Consider the following 17,812-nt stretch of genomic DNA (forward strand, 5'->3'; position numbering starts at 1 on the left):
CTACTGCAAGCTTTCACCCTGTACAGTAGAAACCAAATAAAACATCACTGTGAATGAAACATTCTGAATATTGACTGAAATATTCTTCTGATATTATTCAGTTCATAGTATTACGTTATAAAATTGGTGTAGGCCTCACAATCTTGAAATAAACAAATAAAGAACAGTATTCACTAACATGTAGCCTAAACCTTTTGTTTATCTTGTTCTATAATAATCTCTGATAATTTTTCCAAATTTCATTTCAGTATCATCTCAACCAGAATAGTTGGTCCTTGTCCAGTATAGGGAGTGTGTGCTGTGGACAGATATTCCAAAACATATTCGACTTTTGTATCATAAATTTAAATATAGGAATATTCCATAGAAATGAACGACTCCCCAACTCCCCTTGTCAAAAACTTTATAAGTGCAGACACCAGTTTTTTTAATGATTGGCTCATTAGCATCAGGTCTGCCACTTAATTTTGCCCCTAATGTGAACTATGTATCACCCATTCTCTCTTCCTGCAGGTGGGACTGAAAATAACTCATCTAACAGGCCTCCTGTCTGTACTCTGTGAAGTGCAGGTGTGATGCTCCTGATGCTGAAATTTTGTGATTTTTGTACTTATTTGACTGAGTCAGGTGGATTGAGAAAATGATGTTCATGTGAACTTGAGTTATATTGTATATGTTCTTATGTTACCAATAAATCTTGAGACTGTATGTGATAAGGCCTCATATGATGGATTGTCCTGTTGTATGCAATGAATTGTGTAAACATGAGCTGGCTCTCTCTCTGTTCTTTTGTATAGTAAGTAGGGGGTTTGTCTACATGTGTTGAACTTGGTGTTAGAAAACAAAAAACAATATTTGTTTATTTTCCTGTGGAACTGCATGTGGAGTTTTCCTTCCCACAGGAGCTCATTTATTTATTTAGTAGCATCTCTGTCCTGGAAGAAGACACTGCACAGTCACTTCACATCACTAATGGACCTGCATATGTTTTGTCTCAAGGAATGTAAATGATTTCTATAGGCAGTAAAATAATAGTGAAATTAAGTAATTCCTCATTTGCTGGGGGTATCTTGAAACTGCCAAAAATGCCCCTTGATGTCTGCCGACCTTTAGGAGCTACTGATATGAGAAACCAAGTACTGTATTCAGATAATGTTTGTTATGATTAAATCTTCTGCTTAAGAACTATGACAAAGCAGCTTGCCTCTTATTTTATAATCACTTGTAACACATCAACTTTGTCCTGAATCTTAACTAATTTTGACAACTCAAGAAAGATTTCAACAATGTATAGTTTATTAAGAATAAACAAGGCAGCATTACAGCACCAGTCAGAGCAACATTCAGACATCACTTTAGTTCTGCACACAGATAATGGTTACAACTTTTTGATTCACACCTTCAGCTTATTGTGTGTCTTTGTATTGCAGACCAGCTTATTCTTCTGTTATTATAGGCAGCAATGAAACTGAGCACCATTTGAATTGATATGAGAGACGCTGACACATGCAAGTATTTTGGCCAGTTCACCAAAGTTGGATAGTCGACTGAAGCAAGTTAAGTTTCAGAATAACACAGAAGATCTTCAGACCAGTTTTAAACATCTGCTCTGTCCAAAAGCCCTTTCTATTATCATGTCTGTACCGCGTTGTGTGATGACAGTGTGATAGTTTAATTGACAAACTGGATTATATTTTCATCAGATAAGCCAAATTTATCACATACAATTTATACACACCTTCAAAATCCAATTTGAAAAGCAAATTTAAAATTTTGAAACACTTGAATAATCATACTGCATGGGTAGATATTTGTTATATGACTTCTTTCATTAAAAATCATCATCGCAGTAGGTTTATTTCAGTCAGTTTTTAATGAAACCAAATATATCATCTGCTGATACAGACTTTATGTTTAAATTGAGACTCCTCCCGAAATCTATCTTTATCTTTTCAGTATCAAACACTCGTCCCTTTGTAGGCTTATTTAAAGGTGTTGAAAGTTGTTAAAAGTTTCCTCCTTCACAGGTGGACTATTCCTATTTCTCACCAAATCAACTATGTTATCTTATTTTACTTACTTCTTATAGCAGTGATGTTATATATCAGCATCTCTTGGCTGAAACTAACCCGCATCTGTTCCAAATTTTCCAAAACTGACACAATCCACACACTCATATGGCATTTATTATTATAATTAGAGTTATTAGTCAGAATATTAACTCACATTTGGATTTGATTCAAAGATGCAACCACCACAGCTGCACTTTTTCCTATTTGTCTATAAAACTTTCCAGATTTCAGAACAGGAAATGTGAGCTGTGTCTTTCTGAGAACAAGAGAGAGAAGGATACAAGGCCACATGGTTTTGGTTTTCTCTGCTGACCAGCCTTTTGTGATTTGTGTGTGAGAATAAGAAAGACTGGCGGGGAGGGAGAGGGTTGTAAAGACACATCTGATAAAAAAAAAAGCTTTGGTGTGCGCCCTGCTCTCTCTTCCTCTGCTTCACTATAAACCCCCACTGCTCCATCCTTTCACAGATATCAGACAAAGAGACAAAAAAAACAACACTTTTTTCTTTGGCTGTGTACTGTAGACTTGTCTCCCAAAAGGACTTTGCGACTGAGGAGAGGCCAGAAGAAGACAGGAGCTTTGCAAAGAGGAGGTAGAAGCTGTAGGTCTAGTAAAAAGGTCAGATCTGACTCTGGTTCAGGTGTGATGAGCGCAGATCGAACAGGACTGGGCTGATGTCTGAGGTTGTGTTATGGTCGTAGCTGAGGCTGAGGTCAGGTTCATCTGAGAGTACATATAACAAAAAAATATAAGGCTTTGTCTGAAGGGAGATACATATGAAGAAGTTCAATGTGGCTGAAAACGTACTTCATCCCAGGTGCTTGTGATGATGTTTTTCATAGCCTACGGCATTGTTCGTGCTGGTACCTGTCAGGAAAAGGCCATCATCAGGTCAAACAGATTGTTTCTGGTTCAGTAATAGTGCAGGTTTTCAAGTCCAAATTACCTCACTTACCTAAGTAGTCCTTGTAGTCCTTAAAGTATTTGTGCCTCAGCCCACGTCCATCTGTAAAATAAATGACCACAGTGGAAAAACAAAATGAACTAATGACATTTTGAATCCTTGCTTAAATAACAATGAAGAGCCGCAGAAACTTAAAACCTTATGTTCTTTTGATTAAATCATTAGTTTGATATTTATGCCAACAGCTTTCTCCACAGATCTCAAACACATCTTGTGGCAGTCTACTGTTGCCAGGTCAGCCCAATTTGTATATTTTTAGATCTATTTAATAGGAGAACTTGGCACTTGGCTGCATGTAATCTGCCAAGAGATACCAGGCCAGACTCAAGACTGGCTACTGGCACAGCCCACATGCAGTTCCATTACATCAGATAAGCAAGAGATTAGTGGTAAAAAATTTAAAGTAAGGCAGGAGATATGTGTTTCAAAGCCACATCACAATCACATGGCTAATGGCTCAGCTAGCCGTACCAGAGTTGCCACGCTGCTTGATACACTGTCCCCGGTTAGGGATGCCAGCGGCAGGATTTCCGGGGTTGATGATGTGGCACTCGTAGCCTGTAGGACAGTGGAGTGGCTCGTCTCCGTCCTCAGTTGTACTGCAGGCCTCAGCTAGTGGGCAGAATACATACTGTGTATAAGAGGCGCAAACATACATGAAATACACATTAACGAGCAAAACGAGAAAAAAGTGTCCAAATTCCCAAATGTGAATATATTGTAGTTTATTAGTTTGCTGTGATAGAAAACTGAATATCTTTTTGTTATGGACTGTTGGTCAGGACAAAAGAAGACATCTGAGTACGTCACCTTGGGCTTTGGGCAACAGTGATCAACATTTTTTCACGGTTTCTAACATTTTATGGAATAAACAAAGAGTTCAAGAACACCATTAACAGACCCAGAAAAGCACACAGTAAGCACAATTAAATTATTCATAAATGTGCTGAATGAAAACTGTTCTGGTCACATTAAAGTGTGTAGTTGTAAAGGCTCATTTGAGACTAAAATGCCGTGACATGATTTCCTCATAATTTTAGATGATTTCAGACTGTGAATTTCAGCAATTTAGGATTTTGAAAGTCTTGTAAACTGACTATCTGGAGTTACTAGTGGTTACCCTGACCTTGGCGACAGGTCAGTTGTGTGTACTCACCCTGCAGAACCTCTTCAGGGCCGTCTAACAGCCAGCCGTTACCCCCCAACCACCGGGGCTTGGGCTGCACCAGCCAGTCCAGCACTGCTCAGAACACACACACACACACACCAAACTGTTAATGCATCTTGTCAATTTTAGCGAGCAAACACTGCTCCGTGAGGCTTGCTGGTTCTGCTGACCTGGTGGTGGCTGAACAGACTCCAGGCAGGCATAGATGCAGCCGTTGTAACAGCAGCGTTTATGACGCTCACACTCTGAGTCTGAGCGGCAGCCCGGCACCTCGCATGCTCTCTCTGGCAGCATCTGGGGTGGCGGTGGACACCGGTCATTCTTCTGGTGCTGTGTGGACTGGGGGTGGTTGAGATACTCATAGTCCTGAGAAACAGAAAGAGAGACAAATGTCCAAGGTATGAATGAGATCAACGATGTGGATATGGTTTGTTTCTGTCCTGGGTGACTGTTAAATACTCCACCAGTGGTTCTGTGGTTTCTTAAAAGCTCCCACAAGCTCCAGCCATGGTGAAATGGAATAAGTGGGTAAGAAAATGAATAAACAACTCTAAATAAAGTGAATGATTATGTAGAGTTGTAAAGCTAAGGCGAAGTCAAGAAAAAGTCAAATAGTTGAATTTCTTGTCTCATATAGCTTAATGCTTCCCCTGAGTCATTGAAACAAATCTTTTTCTTATATGTTCCTCTCTAAAATCTGATTCTGGGCAGTTAATACTATTTTTCTGAGTTGATGATGTCATAGATGCATGATGTATATTAGACACAGGGCAGATTTTTATGTAAAAAACAAACAAACATGCCTCTACTTTCTCACACATGATGAAAGATGTTCATGAAAGATATTGGATGGGAAATTCAACTTCCAATTTGAGATTGTACTAACCACTAGAGGGCAGCAAAGGATCTGAGAGATCACTTGTCAGCATAGCGGAGCTGTGGCAGAGACACTGAAGATTTGGCTTTAGTATGCATGCCTGCCTGCAAACGTCTTGACCTGGATTGGGAAGGTGATTCACTGTGGGAACAAACACTTCCCTGGTGAGTCTGAGAGGGAGAAAGTAGGCCACAGGATCCTGAGCCAAGCAACAACACACTTTACACACTTTGGCAGCTTTGGCAACATAAAGTGAAGGCCTACAGTACATGCACACATGCAATCAGCAATGCACAAACTTTTCCACTGGTGCTGAGAAGATATGCTCTCGCATGCTTGGCAGAAGCCAACATAAAGGAATCTTTATCACAGCTATTGTCTCTGTGATTATATAGTTTTAACAAGCTGCAGCTCTGTATCGATTCCTTGTCATTGTTTTGGACAGGAGTGTGTGAGGGGACTTTTTATTCTCTTTTACACCGCTGATATCAAGTATCACAAATGTTATGCCACAGTATAAGCAGCTATTCATTGTTCAGGGTTATGTACACATGGGAACAAAATCCCAAGAAGCACAGCTGCTCTTGACTAAACATTAACTCTCATATTTTCTCATACACAGTATTTGCTTTTGTATAACAAGCTACAGTGTGCTCAAGTTTCCACTTCATTCCACTTCTTTCTTTTTACTGCTACAAATGAGCAAAACTGTGCTGTTTACTTACTGGTCTGACAGCACATCTACAGCCACAATAACATAACAAGAGGAACAACTTAAGGATATTTTAATTGTAAGACCTTGCTGGGATGCTATGTAGGTGATTTACTATGAACTGTTTGAACTTCTACTCCAAAGAAGAGATTTAGCTGGTTAGTTATCTAATCCAGGTGTGCCTCAAGGTTCATTTCTTAACTGGTAACAACATTTACTTTAGTGAAGTTCAATGTCTTTTCCCTCCTGTGGAAGAGAGAATGCTTGTCATCATTTTCTGGCCTGCTTTCATGATCATAAATCCTTTGTTATACAGTCATAATGGTTGTGGCTCCGATTTTATTTATACAAAGTTGTTTGTCACAAGGCTGAGAACACATGCTGTGTCACTGAGCACAACTGCACATCTGTTAAATTTGTCAGTTGTGTGGATGGATTTCTCTGACTTTCCAGTCTCCAGTGAGAGAGATGGAGATATAGAGAAAGAAATGGGGGCTTTTTTTCCTAGACTAGATTAGTAATTAGATAATCAGCTTGTGGGTTGCACACAATCATTAAAACTGTGCTGTTTATTTGGCAGGCTGACTGAACACTCTTACAAACCAACCGGAAAAACGAAAGCAAATGTTTGGCGCTGACGGTGGTATCACACACTCTGTATGTGTGTTCACTTTAAACACACATTAATTCGTTCTGGCAGCAGTGAGATTAGTGGGTGGATGGTTATTTGGGGGGTGGGTGCGCGGGGGTTGCATTCACACCATGGAGGGTTGGAGGGAACAATGTGTGGCTCTGCAGTCAGAGCTTGTAAAAGTTACTTTGAGATCCTGCAAATTACTGTAATAGTCAAAGTTAAGCTTTGAAATGAGAGTTTAGGGTCTGGATTTGTGTTAAGAGAACAGATTATTATCATTTCACATTTTTACACTCGTAAGGCTGGGGAAAAATGTCAATACTTTTTGGGTATCGACCAAAATATGTTGCTGACTACTGATTTAAAGCAGCAATTATTTATTTTTTGACACTTGGGAGCAGCGGAACAAGCTGTAATTAAAACACTGACATGATGTTGCCATGATGGACATGTTAACATACAGCTACTTTTTTAAAAATCCAGTAGACAAAGACTAACACTAGTATTCACTTGGAGTTATTTTTCTGTTAAATTGACTCTTTATAACTTTGGTCTGGTCTCCCCCAACTCCTGAGGGAAATATCTGGCTCTTTAGCGGCTAAATGCTACATTATGTTCACCAGCAAGTCGCTAACTTTGTCTGCTGTTTGGTTCTGGGCAGGGGATTTATCAGAGCCTTTTCACTGAAGACAAGTACATGCTGCACATAGAAATGAGGTTAATGAGTGCAGTCCGACTCAACCAAATCAATAAAACCAAAATAATGAACTGAAAGAGTCTAAAACCATCAGTGAAGCTGAGGGGAACTGTATTGCATTGGTGATAATTCTCTGTGGGCTCATCACCATGGGTGACACCTTTAATATTACATGTAGTAATTTTAACCATTGTTAATATAAAATATTGCACCTTTATATAACAATTGTGCTAATTCTAATTTCATTTAGGCAAATATATTGTACAGCTGAGCTACGTTACGACAGAATAAAACACTGATGCATTTGAGAAGTTTGGGGTTATTTTGTAAAATTTAACAAAAGGGTTTTGTTGAAAAAGTCATTTTTGCAGTTACTCCAGCTAGATGCTCTCGAGGTACGAGGACAGGGTGGAGCCACAGTACGTTCACAACGTACCAGTCTGGTACAATTAGATCTATGAATGGGCACTACAAAGTCTGATGTGATTGGATAATGACATAATGACTGTTGCCATTTCTCCTTATCTCATATCCGATCTGTCTCCTCCTCCAAACGTCTCCTACAAAAGGTCAAGTGTTTCCTTCCTGTTTATGTGACTGCGTGTAAGTGTGTGTGCGCGCTACAGGTGAATGTGTCGATCCTTGAGACTGGCAGATGCTCTTTCTAACATGAATTTGATTTTCTTTTATACTGATCTACACAAACTATAATTTTCCTCATTCAGCTGCTAACTGCTTTGCTCTCAGGCCTCCCCTTGTATTTACTCCTCTGCCTTCACGTCTCTGTGTGCCAGAAGGGCCGCCATGCTCTACATCCTGAGCTCTATCACACAATCCTGCACACATCTCTCTAATGTTCCACATTGTTTATTTACACTCGTGTCTGCCTTGCTGCTCTCCCGTAGAGACAATGCCAGCGGGCCCGCGTGTGATGTTCATGTCTATCTGTGGGCATGTTTTCCCTCTCTCTGTCTGCCTGTCTGTCTTTTTCTGTCTGTAACACTCACTATCTCTCTTCCTCCCTGTTCTTTGCCATCTCCTTGAGTTTTTCTGCTCTCTCCCCCTCCCTTTTTTCCTCTCTTTTTGGTGTTGAAAAGCAATGGCATGATAGCTGACTGCTCAACTGCTCTTTTTCTCTTTCGGTCCCTTTTTCCCTTTTGGTTCATGGGGAGTTTGTGGGGAGAAGCCACCAGAGACCCCGTCTGGCTCCATAACTAAACTGAGATCAGGCCATTCAGACAGATACTGCGATTTTCTGTTTCCTTTTTGCAAAGATACATACACACAGACACACAGACACACAGACACACACACACACAGGCCCCAAAACACACCCAATCTCAGATGTATACACACATAGTATAGCAGAGTCAGGATCAAGGTTGTACGTATGTAAAGCATAAAACAAGAAAAAAATGTTTTCTTTCACAGGAGTGTCAACTCAAATCCACTAGATCTCCCATGTCTATTAAATGAAGAAGCCCACAGCACACATCTGGTTGGCTTTTGGGTTGTCAGGACTCATTTCCTGTCTCTGTACCAGCAGTCAGTTTGACAGACAGATAGTCAGACACATGGAAAGAGACAAACTGTAAGGCAAACAGCCTGTAAATCAGTCAGAGATGAGAGTTTGAACGAAAGATCGTAAGACGTGCTGACAGACAAACAGGTAGGTGCACAGCTGGGGAATGGCAGTCCTTGAAATGACACAGTGGCAGAGTGGTGTTGTTCTAACCTTGAGATGCAGACGAACAGACTGAACCCATATGAGGTATGGTTTACATAACAGGGCAGAGGTTGACCAACTGTAAATGCAGCTAATGAGTATTGGAAAAACAGTTTGAATAGCCTGAGGTAGCAGTTATGGCCATGATAGAGGTCCCCCTCAACTCATTTTTTTGTTATACATCTATTTTCTGTTTGAAGTGTAGCAACCACAAATTGTCATGTGATATGCAGACATGTCTGTGGCAACACAGACTAAATTTGCAATCCTTCCTGTTGTTGAAGATGGTGTAACATGGAGAGCCTCTCTACTGCCAAAAAAGGAATGTCTAGAACACCACAGGCATCAGGTGAAAAAGTGAAAAAGCAGCAGTTGATGTTGAGGTGACTTTTTCTTTGAGGTTAATGTGTGCGTGTGTGTATCTGCATGGTACGTGAAGGCTAAACTAAGAAGCTATCTGCTCCGGTGTAAATCTGGTAATGTGCCTCTGACCAGCAGGCTCACATCATCTGATTGGGATTAGCCCTGCTTAGATTCACGTACACCAGCTCACAAAGCAAAACTACTGATTGCAAAAATCTTAACAGGAAGCTATTCTGCCAAAAAAATATAGTTAAAATAGTTCTAATATATATATATATATATATATATATATATATGTGTGTGTGTGTGTGTATATACATATATTTCAAAAGATACAAAAACTAATACAAAATAATGGCTGACATTCCTCTGCATTTGTCTAATACCACTGTATTATTATTCATGTGATATATACAGTACCATTCAAAAGTTTTGACACATGTTCTCATTCAAGGAAATGGGAAAGTCCAAACTTTTGACTGGTACTGTATACTGTAAATTGATGTCTGTCTCTATAACGTTGCTGAACTGCGACCTGAGTCTTGGTACCATGCTGTACTGAAAACAAATTCCAATGACTCTGGTCATGTGGTAATTAAAATGAAGCGACATTTATTTGAAATGTATTTAGGAAACCAGAGATGTATTTTCCATCTATGAGTTAAGATACATGAAAAGCAGAGATTATTTACTGGAAATTTATAACGTGCAAATTTGTGGATTCCCTAAACTAAAATATGAATTACTATGGAAAAACATGCAGCACTCTCATTGTCTTCTCCTGTTAGTATGAAACAGTGCAACCTGCCAATGAGAATAATAGATGACAGATTGCCATACACATGCTTATTTGACTTAAATCCATTATATTGACTTAAATCATATATGCCTTGAGATGACTTTTGTTGTGATATGGCGCTATATAAATAAAATAAAAATTGATATTTAATTTGGTATTTAAACGCACAATATGTAATTTCAGCCGCTAGGGGTCTCTCAATCAAAACAATAACAAAAGACGGAGTGTGATGACGGTGTGAAGTAGCAAGGGATCATGGGAGTTGTTGTCTTCATTGTTAACAACCCGCTTCACCGGGATAGGATTACTCCAGTGTTCATCGTTCAGGATGTTTTTACCCGGAGCAAAATTACCTGCAGAGGTCTCCTCCTCTCCAAAACAAACGGACCAGGTGATTACAGGTAAAAACACTGAATATAGCAGTTTCACCTAGAAAAAATCAATGTTTCTCCGACAATGTTCAGCGAACACCGGACGTCCGGTACGGGCTATTAGCTAAGCTGCTGCTAACACTTGTTCGGTTTATTTCTCTTATAATTTAAGTTCCAGACGTTCGACAGGTTTCTACCGAGAGCCGCATTATCCGCAGAGGTCTCCTCCGCTACAAAACAAACGTACATGCAGATTAAAATCATTGAAAATACTGAATAAAGTTGTTTAACGTAAAAAAAATCAATGTTTCTTCGACGACATTCGGCGAGCACCGAACTTCCTGTGGGGAGCTGTTAGCCGAGGTGCTGCCGAGGAAACGTTTGCCCAGTTTATTTCTCTGATAACTTAAGATCCAGACGTCCAATGACTAAAATCCTTCATCCGGCTAAAAGATATAGTTAAAAACGACCAAAATTTATAACGAAAATGTGGCTTAAAACCGAGTGAAAGTCAATTTAGAACAGTTTCTGTCAAACAACCACAACGCCAATGTATTATCTTGTATGTGTGTAACTCTTTGGTAGGCACAAACACAGCACCGCTGTATGCATCTGGTGCACTATACTCTTTGGTAGAGGAGGTATGAGGCCATAAACATGCAACCATATGAAACGGTCCATTACTTTGATTAAAATTACAGATTTCTCTGGGTTTGAAAATTGTTGGAAACATTTGGGATAATATAAGTACACAACTCAACAATATATATATCATAGGTGTAGTTGTTTTTAGACATCTTAATGTGGAATAATTATTCCACATTAAGATAATTTGTGTCTGCATGAGTCTGCATGAGTAATTGCAAACATTTGTGTGTGATATGCAGTATTTATATTGTATTACTACTTAGTTTATGTGTTGCGTTCATTTTATCTGTAGTTAATTACTTGCAGTCATATACAGCCAGTTCTTACCATTTGCATTGCTGTGCATTCTCAGGATTTGTCAACTTTTACTGATAAAGGTCATAAACTGAAACGCATGTCTGGTGTTCAGCGGTCACATATAGGCACATTATACACATTCTGATTCTGTTGTCCAGACACATCATCTCAAACAGACTTTAGTACTGTAAAAAGTAAAAATCTGAATTTGTGTGAAAATTTGTAATTAAATTGAATACAGGCTGATTGTCAATCATTGCACTCTAATTGCTGTATTCAATTCATGATTTGAACTTACCAAAAAGTATTAGTGGCCATTGCAGTACATAGTAATCGTATCTTATCTTTAATAAGTATCACTTCCTTAAAAGCTATGAATTTCCCTCAGTCGATCTGTTTCGTTGTACGTAGCGGCCCCAGGCCAAGTCAAACAGCTGGCCAGACCAAGAACGGGAAGTACACGTGTTTCTGAGCATCTGCAAGGCCCCTGTCTTAATACCAGGTGCTGGCAGGATGCTATCCATACCACATCAAATAAATGAAACTGTAAAGATTTATGATAGTAGTCTCTCTCTCTCTTCATGCACATCGACATGCTCAGGCAGGCACCTGAGCCTGGTTGTTGTGGCTGGACGGGACTAAATAATCTATGTGTGTGTGTGAGGTGCTTGAGGCACAAGACACAAAACACAGGGTTTCACCCAACAACAGCACCCAACAACAGCAACACATAAATCTTATGTGTTGCTGTTGTTGGGTGAAACCCTGTGTTTTTAATATGTTCTTTTGACTTTCAAACACAGACTGAAACGCAAAGGCATACTATGCAGGATTTTCCTAAAAAACATTGTATAGACTCATACAAAAATAATCCCTCTCAATCATCACTTATGACCCACTAGAAGTGCGTAGTGGTGTATTTATCTGCAGAGACTCTGCTCTCTGCCTGTATTTTCTTATTATTTTGCTGTGTTTGGGACGCTTCTGGGCCCCAGCCTTTGGGCAGAGGGTGTGTGAGGTGTGAGGTCGAGACTTGTAGCGTAGCGACCAGGTTACATCACTGTCTCTGTCTCTCTCCTCTGCTCCGCTCTGCTCTCTGTCTCTGTGTCATGGATGTTCAAAGAGCTGCAGGTCTGTGCGTCTGCTTGGCCGAGGGCGAGGCTGAGATACACACACACAGAGCAGAGAGGCCACAGCGGACTGGATGAAGCTCTGCATTCACACAAAACCTGGCAATGCGGCACCTTCCTGCAGGGTTGTTCGGAGGTGTGGGTGTGTTTTTTTGTACTTTGGAACGTAACCGTGAAACAATCAGAAAAATGTTCTTGCCAGCATTCATTCACTGTCTTGCCCACTCGACCACCGCTCTCTCTCTCACTTTGCTCAGGAGGAGGGGCTAACTTTGGATACTATGTTTACAAACACCAACTGACAAATTCTGCATAGTATACCTTTAAAGTATGAAACATTTCCATAAATCACATGGTTATGTCAAAAATGCATTATAATCAAGATAGTTCCTGTAAAATGTAGCCTAATTAGTATTTTGGAGATTGCCTTTGCTCTTCCTGAATATTGTGGGTTGAGTTAATCGATCTTTAATTGTTTGTATTATAATCAACAAGCTGCCAAAAAAACTCAACTTAAGACCTCTATTATTACCATTTCTGTCCTGTACCTTTTCTCTTTCCACCTATCTAGGAAACATGTTTCCCTTGATTGTAAGCTCTCCTCTAATGCCTGTTTTACACAGGCATTTCTTCCTGTCAAACACAGAGAGGAAATTAAGAAAGTGCTACTGTTGACCTTTGAACCATGTGGCAGAAGGAGGTCTAGATAAGAGAGGATGGACATGACTCCAGTGAGTCAGAACATCTGAACCAGAGGTCAGACAGACACCTTTCTGGTAAGAGCTTTACATACAGGTCAGATAAAGGGAGTTAAGGCCAAGCCTGCCCCTGCTTTTATATTTTAAACTGTTTAAAACCTATGTATTTTGTAAGCTGTCAGGTTATATTCATTTCTGAAACAGGGACATGACTTCCATGCAGATCCAGTCTTTACATGCATTGTAAGGTATATGTATTCCAAGTGGGTAAAGTGAATTAATGTAAAGCACATTAGATTAAGAAGGAATGAAAAGGGCCTCATGAGCTGACATTTATTTCAGTTTCCGTCAGTTTCAGTGTTTTTATTCTTCATTTCTTCGTCTTTCAAACCATATTTTGGCTTTGAGAATTACATGCTCAGCTAGCTTCAGCTAGAGATTGTTGTTTTTTCTGTTTTCATTCTCTAGCATACAAAGCAAATATCAAGAAAAGGAAAATAGCATAAACACAGTCACTTTCATGTCTATTGTACTGTGTAATTAAGTTGAGCTTTTTGGGTTTTAGTTAAGGTAACAGATCCACTCAGTTGCTAATTAAAAAATTAGGACAGTCCTCATTTTCTTTATTATGTAGAGACTATCCGTCTTATTGGCTTCATCTAGAGGTTTTGAATACAGTAATTTGAATTCAGTGTGTATTTAGATAAAGGAATCTGGTGAAACCTATACTCAAACAAAGAACAAGATGGACTGTCATACAGGTACTGAGCATGCCGGTGGCCTTGGGTTTGTTACAATTTTTTCCTTTCAAGACACACTATTTCATAGACTGATGCCTACGTGAAACACTCAGTGACTATAATTTGTCTTTCTGCACTGCACTGCCCCAGTGTTATGAATGAGGCTGAGGGTGTGTGTGTATATGTGCATGTGGGGGAGGTGGTTAAAAAAAAAATGAAAGATTGAAAGATGCAGAGATGAAAAGGTTCAGAGGGAAAGAGACAAACTCTATCTGCACAGCCGTCTCAGCATGTTCCAATTACAGCGGCTTTGAAGCAGAGTCCAGTAAGTCAGTGCTTTTGGCCCATCCTGAGAGCAGGAGGAGAAGAGAGAAAGAGATTCGAAAGAGGCAAAACAGGGGGTGGTATACTGAGAGAAGTAAACGGGCGAGGGGAAACAGAAAGCAGGGCAGAAAGAGGGTGAAAGGGTAACTACTTCATATGAGAGAGGGGGAGAACGAAAAGGGCCAATGAGGGTATAAACCAGTCAGAAAGTGAGAACATTGAAGCACGAGAGGTTGCAGAGTGGAGGAAAGAGAGCAAGAGGGAGAAAATAAAAGAGAAGGCAGCACGCTACAGTGAGCCCTTGTTAAAGATGATCAATCAGTTACACTGAGCTGAGTTAACAAGCAGGGGCCCAGTCTGCAAGTTCAGTTCCTGCCCTAATAATCCACTGCACACACACACGGACAAAGGTTGTACATCCAGTGTGCTCTTCAATTACTCATATGGAAACTTGAAAATCAGCGACTTATTCCAACCTGTTGCACACTCCACTCTCTGCTCCCCAACAAAACTGAAAGACTTTCCTGTCCATGTAGATTTTTCATGCTTTAAAATCAAAGTGTTATCATTAAACTTTCACTCAGGCTGCTACCGGGTCTGAACTGTTTCTTGTCCAGTGGTGGGAGACGTTTTAAGATCCTATACTTAGGCAAAAATAGCAGTACTACCTTATAAAAATACTCTACTACATTAGATATGGAAGTCATGTACAGTATGAAAATTCTACATGTGTAAAAGAACAGGTGTATTATCAGCAAAAAAGGAACAAAAGTATAAAAAGTACTCAGAATCAGTATTATGTCTTGTATTATTATTAGTGAGATACTTTTTTTGATACTTATTGTGTGGTCTGGTCTACAACAATGCATCATATTTTAAACGAACCATTTAAAAAGGTTTTGTTTGAATTATCTTGTCAATTCACTTTCTTGCCGAGAGTTGATGAAACGGTACCGTGGGATCGATTTCCTCATCTAATGCTGGCCTGACACCAAACAACTTTTCAAGCGATTTCACTGTCGCAGACAAATTTCCAGTGTCGGAATAAAATCATGAGAGTTTTGCTAGAGTTGTGGCGCGCTCCCCTCATCTCGATCGTTTGGTGTAAGGTTGTCATAAAAGTCAGTCCGAACTGTCTTAGGTCCATCTTTTTCACATCTTGACGTCCCGAAAAAATCAAACATGTTTAATATTATCGGATGTTTTTAGTCTCGGCTCATGGAAATAGTGAAGGTCAATGATGTGAACATTGTCAACAACCAATAGGTGCGCTCTCTTCTGCACCAAACAGGAAGCAGCAAACCGGGTAGATAGTAAACATGGTGGGGACTCCGGGGAGACGCAAGAACGTGAACAAGTCTCTTGTTCTCTTGGACTGTGGAAAAGGAGGAGACACTGGTAGAGTTGTGGGGTAAACAAGAGTGCCTCTTTGTCCTCCCATTTGTACCACGATAGAGTGAAGAGGGAAAAATAAGTGGACCGAAATTGCTGCAGCTCTCTTTCTTTTTGGCTGGTTTTTCAGAACAAACCACTGCACACACAAGGGCAGATGTAGCCAAAAGCTGCCTCTGTTTCTGCTCCATTGTTTGGAGGATACGAAATATCTTGTTGTAGAATCTAGTTGTAGTATTGCAGATAGTGACCCTGCAAGATCCTCAGTCTTTGCAAAATTTTATAGTCTGTAAGTAAAAACTTATGACACATTGTCTTTAGATGTGAGAGAGTATCAGACTTAAGTTTTCTAAAATATTTTCAACGTCTTCTAGTGTATGGTAGGCATTACTCTCTGCAAGAAAGCAAATAAGCATATATTTTTTAAAAAGTCAAACAATTCCTTTAAGTGCATTACTTGAGTAAATGTGCTTAGTTAATTTAAACTGCTGTATTTTTTTTTCATTACGGATTTAAGTCAGCTCCAGGTCTCCAGGTCAACTTGACCACCTCTCACCTCAGCCTCAAATCTGCTCTCACAGTGTGAAACCAGCTCTCTGTAACAGAGCTGGTATTGTACTGTATCGATGTGAGCTTTCACCTACTTTCACTTTAAAGGATTATCTGAAAACAGACATACAGTAAGAAGGAATTCACACCTTCATATGTGCACATATACAAAAGTTTAAGGTGAGGTTAGCAGCCCCACCTTATGGTTGAGTCCTCTTTTCCTGATCCTTCTGGCATCACTTCCTGTGGACAGCACCAACAGGGAGAGCAGCAGCACCAGAGAGCCCGGCATGGTCTGTGTAGAGCTCCTGCACCCCAACTCCAATCTCTTTCTGCGTCTCCCTCCTTCTCCTCCCTTCCTGTCTGAGAGGTATTCCTTCTTCCTCTCCTTATTCCAAAAGTTTGTCCTCTAGGCGTTTGTAGGTCCTCTATTGCGTTGACTTTCCAGCTGAAGCAATGACTCTCTGGTGCTCATGTGCAGCCAGAGATTACACAAGCCCTCTCCCTCCAACAGGACCTGCCTTTATATCCGCCCGAGGAAAAGTGCAGGGCAGAATGACAGAGTAGAGGGAAGGAAGGGGAAAGTAGAGAGGGGATGAATGGAGGCAGTGTAGGGGTGAAACGAAAGAGAATAGTTAGGGGAGCAAAAGGAGGGGAAGGGAGAAACAGCAGCTGTCTCTGCATCAGTTGCTGAGAGTTGAAACTGTCTGCTGGCACAGTGTGCGCACATGTCTCTGGGAGAGAGGAGGGAAGAGGAGGGGAGGGGGTGATAGGAGGGAGGGGAGGGCGTTAGAGAGGGCAGTAGTGTGTGTGAGACCTCCCCCTTGCCCTCTTGTTGCATCTCGCAGCACATCTTGGGATCTTTATGTGAATTTGACAGAGTTGTGTCACTCTGCGGTTGGGCCATATTTCATGTTCTGTGGCTTTCTTCACATTTTGCTTGTGTGTGGTATTGTAGGAGGGAAAATAAATGGCTTTGCTAAGTATAGGGTTTGTAAATACTTGCTGATTTCTAGCCTAGAGTTCAATATGGTATAACTATTAACATGTCTAACATCTGTGTTTACATTCCTGATTTATCTTAAGGATGGATATGGTTGATTTATATGACAATGCTGCTGGGAGCACTTGCATGCACCTGAATGTTGATGAATGTTGATGAATGTTCGTCTGTCCATGTGCACTCCTGTGTCTGTAGGCTATATGCTTGAAGAAGATGCAGTGCGGTTTCTGTAGCATTGACCCATAAAGAATGAAGCATGTGGTGTGTTGCAGGGAAAGGGGCCTCTCTGTCTCCCTCTCCATCTTATGTGCTTCACTGGTCTCACTTTCTGCTTCTCTTCATATCACCCCCCACCACCACCACCACCTTTACCACTTGGACCTTTCTCCCCTTTCCCGTCCCCTCCCCTCACTCCATTCTCAGTGACTTGTGCTGAAAGGGAGAAAGAATGCTAAGCCCGCACAAATCTCAGTCATTATTAGTTTTACAGGAGCGGAGCTCATGTCACGGAGAGGCCCAGGCTTCACTTACACAAAAGACAGAGTAAAGAGAAAGAGTGAGAGAAAAGCAGAAAGGGGGAGATTTCGAGCTAGTGTAGGAGAGACTATATAAATGAAAGTGTGAGAAAGACTGAGAGATGAGCCTGTT

The 17,812-nt window shown here is 40.5% G+C and overlaps 1 protein-coding gene across 1 annotated transcript; it reads right to left on the reverse strand.

Moving 5' to 3' along the window:
* Nucleotides 1-1,318: 1,318 nt before the first annotated feature.
* Nucleotides 1,319-16,874, reverse strand: wfdc1 (WAP four-disulfide core domain 1). Its single transcript, XM_042411296.1, has 7 exons — nt 16,361-16,874; nt 4,375-4,570; nt 4,193-4,276; nt 3,508-3,648; nt 3,028-3,078; nt 2,880-2,939; nt 1,319-2,795 (listed from the first exon to the last, which is right to left on the reverse strand). The coding sequence occupies exons 1-6, from the start codon at nt 16,451-16,453 to the stop codon at nt 2,881-2,883; spliced, it is 624 nt and encodes a 207-aa protein (XP_042267230.1). The 5' UTR covers nt 16,454-16,874; the 3' UTR covers nt 1,319-2,795; nt 2,880.
* Nucleotides 16,875-17,812: the final 938 nt, after the last annotated feature.

Source organism: Thunnus maccoyii, chromosome 5 (genome assembly GCF_910596095.1).
Source record: "Thunnus maccoyii chromosome 5, fThuMac1.1, whole genome shotgun sequence".
NCBI classification, from domain to species: domain Eukaryota; kingdom Metazoa; phylum Chordata; class Actinopteri; order Scombriformes; family Scombridae; genus Thunnus; species Thunnus maccoyii.